General features: G+C 45.6%; 1 protein-coding gene across 1 annotated transcript in view; it reads left to right on the forward strand.

Annotated features, from left to right (window-relative positions):
- Positions 1 to 8,422, forward strand: part of ING4 (inhibitor of growth family member 4) — a 36,600-nt gene extending 28,178 nt beyond the window's left edge. Inside the window, exons 5-8 of the mRNA XM_069243088.1 lie at positions 283 to 391; positions 6,189 to 6,333; positions 6,561 to 6,622; positions 6,919 to 8,422. Of these exons, the coding sequence (XP_069099189.1) occupies positions 283 to 391; positions 6,189 to 6,333; positions 6,561 to 6,622; positions 6,919 to 6,958 (356 nt within the window). The 3' untranslated portion in view covers positions 6,959 to 8,422. The remainder of the gene's footprint in view (positions 1 to 282; positions 392 to 6,188; positions 6,334 to 6,560; positions 6,623 to 6,918) is intronic.
- Positions 8,423 to 8,710: the final 288 nt, after the last annotated feature.

Raw genomic sequence — 8,710 nt, forward strand, 5'->3', positions numbered from 1 at the left:
TTAATGGTGGGATGTCCTCCACTCTGCTAAATCTGCATTCTCCTCTGGTTGCATGGGATGATCAGGTGTCCCCTCTAGTCATCCTGATTGGTTTCCCCAAACACTCTGAATCATCCATCTCAAGGGAATTGTTTGCAAGTTACGCAGTGTTTAGGAAGCCATATCTCTTGCTTGTCTTGGTTGTTAATGCCAGGGTGGCATAAAAGAGGAGGGAATAATTCTCCTTCATGTCCTTCACTCCCTCCACTGCTGATTTGTTTTTCATTGTTTTACCATTCTCAGAAGGCCGGGCACAGAAAGAGAAAAAGGCAGCAAAGGCAAGGTCAAAGGTGAAGAACTCTGACGAGGAAGCGGTCAAAAGCAGCCAGAAGAAATTGAAGCTCACACACACGTACGTTTTTAGTGCAGGGGCGTTAATTAAATGTAATGTAATGCTCAAGGTGTCTATTCGGAAATATAACCTGCATGTAAGTGGTAAGTCTTGGCCTGATGATATCGTTCATTGACTGGGGATCCCCCCTTCTTTCTTCAGTTGCTAATGTTGATGACTCTAGTAGACTTGCAACACGTTTTCCTCTTTATTGCTCACCTTGTTGCCATGATAGAGGGCAAGAGGATAACTACTTGGGAATGGGATCTGTTGAAATAAATGAAAACTGTTGGAAAGAACGTGTAGAGTTCCCAGGTGACAAAGGGGGATTGAACTAGGGAAAACACAACTTATGTAGCCAATTCCCCTGGTGGACCCAAAAGATTGCCGTCTCCAGTCAGTCTCCTGAGCTAATGTCTGGATCAGGAGGATGGTAGTTTTGAGAGAGAGAGAGAACTTTCTTATACCATGACTCCTTTTCTCTGGACCAGACAAAATTCACTTAAATGTGTGTGACTGTGGGGAAAAAAGTCTAATAATAAAGCCAAACACCTGCTGAATTTTTCAACCACTTCACTTGAACGGAAAGGGACAATGTTCTTTAAATAAATTGAATGTATATTTATTTGCTGAACATCATGAACAGAAGTGCAGTATATAGTATTGAAATTCATTGTTAGAGAGTTGCAGCAGTTAATGACATCACTAGATGATTTATTTGCACCCAACGTACAGGAACTACTCGTGAGATACCCATGGTAGACAACAAGATAAGTAGACCATGAGTTGAAGTGAGAATTGTGTGTCTTCAAGTTGTAGAAGGTGGGTAATTCGTTCTTTTTAAGCTACTCTAGCTAATTACAACTTCCTTTGTTGCGAGGGTTCATGTTCAAATAAAGATGGACCAGAGGAGAAATGTTGGAGGCTGGCCTGGTTTCTAGTGGGTTCCAAAGCTACTTACACCTTTATACCAGGTCCAGTTGTCCCTTATTAGTGAAATGTAGTCAGTGTCTAGAAGCCAGGCTGTCTAGAGGTAGCTGTAGGCAGAGCAGCCAAGACTAAACTAGGATACATGCAAAGCTCTTGCAATACCACTGTAGTCACACAGTACTCAAACACAGGAAAGACAATACTCAGTGTTACAAAAATAAAGGTACTTTATTTTAGTCACACAGTGCCAAAAACACTTTGGAGACTATACTCCCTTAGGAGGTAAGTAAATTACACAATATATATATACACTAGTAACCAAAAACAGGTAAGTGGATAGTCAGAAAATAGTGCAAAAAGTGAAAATCACAATAGGTTGCAATGGGCCTAGGGGGAACACAACCATATACTAAAATAGTGGAATGTGAAAGTCGGTTTCCCACCTAGGCAAGTGTAGAGGGGTGCTGGGAGTGTAAGAAAACACCAAAAGGTAAGTAAAATACCCCACCCCAGAGCCTAGGAAAGCAGGAGTAAAACACAGCAAGTTTCCTAAAACACATTCAAAGTCGTGATAGAAGATAATGCAAGAACCAGAAGAGACTGCAAGACACCAATGATGGATTCCTGGACCTGAAGACCTGTGGAAGAAGGGGACCAAGTCCAAGAAGCAGTGAAGAGTCCAGGAAGAATAGGAGCCCCTGCTAACCTGGATAAAGGTGCAAAAAAAGAACCACCGGTGAGAAGACAAAATCAGTATTGACAGATGCGGGTTCCTGGTTGGTGCAAAAGATGTCCCACGCCGGATGGATGAATGCAGTCTGTTGCGTTGCTGGATTCTGCCAATAAGTCTTGGCTCACGCAAAACACACGTTGGTGGAAAATGGCACTGCCTGGGACTAGGAGGGACCCAGTGGCCTCTACCCAGGAGGGGAAGGCAGAGGGGGCTCGCAGCAACTCAGAGAGCCCTCAGAAGACCAGGCAGCATGCACAGGAGTCCCACAGCATGGGGACAAAGGAGGTGCAAATGAGGCCCACGCAGCACGACACAAAGGATTCCCACGCCGCCGGAGAACCACTCAGGAAGCTGTGCGTTGCAGGATGGAGTGCTGGGGGCCCAAGCTGTGCTGAGCACAAAGAACTTTTTGGAAGGTCGCACACAAGCCTTGGCAACTGCAAGTCACGCAGAGCACTGGGGTACTGCCTTGCATGGGGAGGCAAGCTCTTACCTCCACCAAATTTGGATGTCAGGACTGTCGGAGTCACTTTAGTCCACCACCCATGTTGCTAGATCCACACCTGTCATCTGGAGAGGGGACCCAAGCCACCGGTTGTCGCTGCAGAGAGGTAGCTGCTGAAGCAGGGAAGGGACTCCGTCACTCCACAGGAGATTCCTTTGGTTCTCTGGCGCAGGCTGAAGACAGGCAGTCCTTGGAGGATGCATGACCTGGAAACTGGTGCAGTTGCTGGCAGGAGTAAAGATACAATGTTACAGAAGTTGTCTTAGCTTCTTTGTTGCAGTTTTGTAGAGTTCCTGGAGCAGTCAGCAGTAGATCCATTAGTAGAAGATGAAGTAAAGGATGCAGAGGATTGCTGCTGGAGTCTTGCAATCTGAATCTGAGGAAACACCCACAGGAGAGACCCTAAATAGACCTGAGAGGGGGATTGGTCACCTAACCAGGTAAGCAACTACCATGAGAGGTCTCTGGCGTCATCTGCTGGCACTGGCCACTCAGATCCTCCCAGAGAGCCCCACCACCTTGGAATCCAAGATGGCAAAACACAGGGACACTCTGGAGGAGCTCTCGGCACCACTCCTGTGGTGGTCACTCCCCTTTCCTTTGTCCAGTTTCGCGCCACAGCAGGGACTGGGGGTCCCTGAACCGGTGTAGACTGGATTATGCAAGGAGGGCACCATCTATGCCCTTCAAAGCATTTCCAGAGGCTCTGGGAGGGTACCCCTCCCTTGCCTGTAACACCTGTTTCCAAAGGAAGAGGGTGTAACACCCCTCTTCTAAAGGAAATGCATTGTTCTGCCTTCCTGGGATCGAGCTGCTCGAGCCCCAAGAAGACAGAAGCCTGTCTGTGAGGTGGAAGCAGGTGGGGCTGCAGTGAAAACCTCAGAATGGTGGTATGGCAGTATTGGGGGTCCACTGTGGAGCCCCCAGAGTGCATGGGATTGTGCAACCAATACTGGAATCAGTATTGGGGGTACAATCCCCAGTTGTTAGACACCTCACATGGCCATATTAGGAGTTACCATTGTGAAGCTGTACATAGGTATTGACCTATGTCCAGTGCACACTTAAAATAGTGCCCCAGCACTCACGAAGTCTGGGAAAATGGGCCTGGACAACATGGGGACACCTCTGTTAGTGCAGGGGTGTCCACACACACACACACACACACACACACACACACACACAGAGGTACTTTGCACCCAGCCGTCAGGGTCTGAAGGCCTGACATATAGGTGACATAAGTGACCTGGTGCAGTGAAAATGGCTGTGAAAAAGTGCATGCACTATTTCACACGGGCTGCAACGGCAGTCCTGTAGAAGCCTTTGCATGGGCTCCCAATGGGTGGCAAAAGAAATGTGCCAGCCCATATGGATGCCCTGGGTACCTAGGTACCATACACTAGGGACTTCTAATGGGGGGCCAGTATGCTAATTTGGAGTGGAATACTGGGTTACCAGTATGTAAGGACAAATTTGGAACCAGAGAGAGCATAAGCACTGGGATCCTGGTTAGCAGGATTCCAGTTACAGTTAAGCACACTGACAAAAACAGTGAAACATACTGACAGGTAGACCACAAACCATAAGCACCGGGGTCCTGACGAGCAGGATCCCAGTGACACAGTCAAAACACACTGACAACAGGCCAAAAATGGGGGTAACCATGCAAGAAAGAGGCTACTTTCTCATAAGAAATAATTGAATGTTGAGAAAGTTCAGGAGACCTAACGACGCATAAGTGATACAAAGCTTCTGACTGAAGAGAACAGATTGTGATTGTAGAATCAGATGGCCTGTGCTACAGTGTTATAGATTGTGCTTTATCCAGTATCTCTTTCTGAGATCTTGCTATCCCAATTTGATAGTATCATTTAAGGCAATGTCTGTTTCAAAAGATGTTTTTTAGTGCGATATTGATTCTGAGGGATTAGATTAACATCATTGCATATGGGTCGATAGAGGTCTGTCAAGAAGCAGTAAAGTGGTAAAAAATAACTCCTTACATGACTCAGAGGAGGGTCTATTAGGTCGACCCAGTAGCATTGAAGGGATCAAAACTAGTAAGTCCCAGTTATCTCAGTCAAGAGTTTCTGGTATCCACCCAAGAAGAGTGAATGGATTAGCACAAAGGAATCTCTGGACACGTTATTTTCTAGATTCTTCAATTTGCAAATCTCAAAATTCTAGTAAACAAATTGCAGTGTTTTTTGTGAAATGTACAATCTAATTTCATAAATGTGATTCAGGCATCACTGATCCTTATTGGTGCTGAGGTGGTAGGCATAGTAATCACACCGTGCTCACAATCCTTAAGTCATTATCAGTTCAGGAGTATGAGTAGTTGATCGCTCTTCCTTACCCTTTCATTCCTCTCTGCCACTTACAGAACTGAAACAAATCCCTAACCTCCTGGTAGAAACAGCTCCGAGTCCTGCACAGAGGATCAGACCTTCAACTATGCCAGTCCCTCAAACATTTCTTTGAAGATCTAACATACCCCCCTCCCCCAAATTGTACTTTTAACTTTAAAGGTAGAATCACAAGTTAAAAGGCTGTAAGCAGTCAGGATTCATAACAGCCCACACATCTAACTCTGTTCTACTGAACTTGGCAGTCTTAGTGCAACCGGATCCTTCGACTGCCTTCAAGGCGCTGTTCTGTATGCTATTTGACAGAGCTGTGTATGAAGAAATACGGCCAGTTGTAATTCTGGGAAGTCTTACTTAAGATCAGTTGCATCAAATGGCTTCCTTCTAATGGTGCTTATCACCCTCTCGCCGTGGAGTATAGGAACAACTAGCATGGCGAAGAAGCCAGACAGATTCTTGAATAATGGCTTTGTAATAGCCTTTCAGAGAATCTGTTTGAACAAAAGCACTACTTGAAATTTTTGAAATTACTGCAAATCACTTTTTTTTAAACCAAAGTGGGAACGGTCCCTTAGCTGCTGCAGAACCTGAAGTTCAGTAAGCCAAGGCCCATCAAGACCTGTCCGAAGCACCCTACAGAACCTGTCCGAATCACCCAGATGTGCCAGAAAAAACAGAAACCTGATGATTTAAAGGACACCTCGATGTAAATGCTGCTCTAATGTCCATTTTAGGAGATTCTCTGATTGGCTAGTGTTGTACAGCACAAAGTATATATTATCCTTGGTGACTGAGTTTATTGTATTGTAAACATCTCATGCTTCATACCCAGGGCCAGTAGGTATTTGCCATCATATTGAAAGCTCGGCCCCGAAAATGTAGCATCCGTTGTTCCTTGCTTTCTGTTTTGATTGTTTTGTAAATTTACTCCTTTTTTCGTACCTCTTGGACTTAGAATATGAGAACTAGACACCCTTTAAGGGCAGCAACTAGACTGGGTGTGTGAGTTCAGGGTAGGGAGATGTTTACCAGAGGTTAAAAGGTTTTGATAATTGAGCGAAGGTTAAATCCTGACGCTACCTGGTTGGAAAAATAAAATGAAAGGTCTTCACAAAGGAATCAAGCGTGCCATAGTAGAAGGGATGTGTGTCCATGCTTTGCCAATAAATCTTAAATATTATTTGTTTGTAAAGTATGCCTCAGAAAACATGCCGTAGAGCTTGGCTGTGTTAAAAAAAAAAAATCTGACAAAAGCCTCCGCTGTCAACCTTTGTCTATTAGGACTGAGTATTCAGCACCGTCGGTGAACTTTGGAAATGTACATCCTTCTGATGTGTTGGACATGCCGGTGGATCCGAACGAGCCCACGTACTGCCTGTGTCACCAGGTGTCCTACGGAGAAATGATCGGCTGTGACAATCCAGACGTTAGTAGCTCCCCTGCCTTCTTTATCTCACGGCCCTATCTGAGCATCACTTTTGAGCAAACATCTGTCTATTCACCCTGTGCCCCTCATCCATCATGTTGCAACTCTTCACTTTCTCCACCTCCTTTAACCACCATAGTCCATTCCCTCTACCTTTTTCCACATTCATTCAGTTTGTGTTCCCCCCACCCCACAGGAGGTATAATTTGTTTTTTCTTTCCCTCCAGTGCTCCATTGAGTGGTTTCACTTCGCCTGTGTGGGACTAACTACTAAACCCAGGGGGAAATGGTAAGTTTCCAGGCTTTTAGGGGACAAGTGTTAACAGCTGATGAAAGATCCACTCGTACTACTTTGTGTATGTGTGCCATTTTTTTTAATAGTGTAGGTTGTTGTAGGGCAGGATTCAGATGCGTTGCGAGAACTGTCTGAAGCACTTAAAGGGGGTTGCTTTGTTTCAGGGGGAGATATGGTGGCCGAAGCATGTGTAGGCCCCTGTTCTGAAACGGTGGGAAGTCGTACATCGGGTCAGAGCTGTGCGCAGCGGTGGTTCCCATTCTCTCTGGTGAAATATTCTTCTTTTTCAGGTTCTGTCCTCGGTGTTCTCAGGAGCGGAAAAAGAAATAGAACATTTTGAAGTAGCTGCTGCCGGTTGATCAAAACTCACCCATCACTGTTCCCTCTGCCTCCCTACTCTCCTTGGCCTGCGACCATCTGTTAGCGCCCCTCTGTGGGGAGCATCTGCTGCTGTTGGGAGAGGAGAATTGTGAGGTAGAGGTAGATGGGGCTGCCTGGAGCGGCCCTGCTGTTCCCATAGAGCGTGTGTGTGAGAGAATGTGGTTAGAATGTGTGAAGAAAGCCCAGCGATGGTGGTGTCCACACTGCCTCCAGGTGCGTGAATGGCCAAAGTGATTGTTTTGTTTATGGTGCTAGGACGTATTTCACCCTTGTGATGAGAATCCTATCATAGCTCTCCTGTGGGCTTCAAATGCACACTGTGAGGTGGGACAGAGGAACCAGAGTAGCTGTTCCTGGTTCATCTCTCTTAATGCCAGTAGGGAAGAAGGACCATGTGCTCATGCTAAAAATAATATGTTCCAGTAACCTAGTATCAGGCATACAGGCAGTGAGGGTGGAGGTTCCAGATGCTTAGGGGCCAAGAGGAAGTGGCTCCTAGTTAGGCGGGGGACCTATAATGCATCAAGAGGAAAGATGGGTCATCGTTGGCCTGCTCTGAATCGTTACCTTCAGGAGTTTAGTCAGGATTAGGACCGATCAATCACTTTTCTTTGGTAGATGTTGTAAAAGGGGGTTTCATTTGAGAAGATACAAAGACCTTCCACCACGAATGGTCTGTTACTGTGGGCAGTCCTTTGCAGACTAGTCGAATGTGCAGTGTCTCCTGGTGCACACAAAGACAAGGTCTCTGTTTGTTTACTGACCTCTTCTGAAGAGACACCTGTGCAGATAAATGCTGCTGCTTTGGACTTGTGCCTCATCCTGAGACAATGTTGCAGGCTGCGGGCTTCTCCCTTAGGATTAAGTATCTGATTGGGAGCTTGCACTGCTTTTTGACACTATTTCGCTTCCGTTAGAGACAGCCTGCCTGGGTGCTACTGCTCTTCCAAGAGACAGTCTGTCCACTGCGTTCTTAAGCTTCCTGCAACAGTTTGCCCTAGAAACACTAGCATGCCCTTCCATCCCTTGCAGACATTCTGACTTTTGCGAGAGACTGGTTCTGTGTTCCTTTCCTCAGTTATCCCTGGGAGATGTGCTGTTTATCGTCGGGCATACCTACTCTTTCGAGAGAGGGTGGATGCTGTGCAGATGCCCACATCTTGCAAGAAGTACAGTCGGTCCCTTTGTAGAGGGGTCAGTCTTTGTTTCTCTGGTGTTCATTAGTTATGTCATAGTACGCACACCTACTTCTTCCTTCCCATGTCTTTCCATGAGAGGAAGGTGTGTGTCTGGTTTTCTGTTACATTCCGGACATCTGTTCTCTTTTTGTGTTAAAGGGTCAGATATTTCAATAAACATGGTTATTAAAACAAAATGCCAAAAAATGAAATAAAATGGAAAGCTGTTCAATGATTCTGTGCCTGTTTTCTTTTTATTGGGTATGAACATGATTTGTTATTGCTTGGTAGGGAGTGGGGAGGTTGCATTGTGTGTGTACCAGTGTGGTTTAGAGCATACATGCAGCCAGTTCACACGCCTAGATAAGATGATAAAAGTTTTATAGTTCGGCCTTAAAGGGAACAGAATGTCGATGTGGAGAAAGGCATTGTCGGTGATTCCCTAAGGCTCTGGTACAAATAAATAGTTTTCTTAGATGTGTTTTTTCATCTTTATCTAGGAAAAGTAAGACAAAAGACACAG

The sequence above is a fragment of the Pleurodeles waltl genome, chromosome 7 (genome assembly GCF_031143425.1).
Source record: "Pleurodeles waltl isolate 20211129_DDA chromosome 7, aPleWal1.hap1.20221129, whole genome shotgun sequence".
Lineage (NCBI taxonomy): Eukaryota > Metazoa > Chordata > Amphibia > Caudata > Salamandridae > Pleurodeles > Pleurodeles waltl.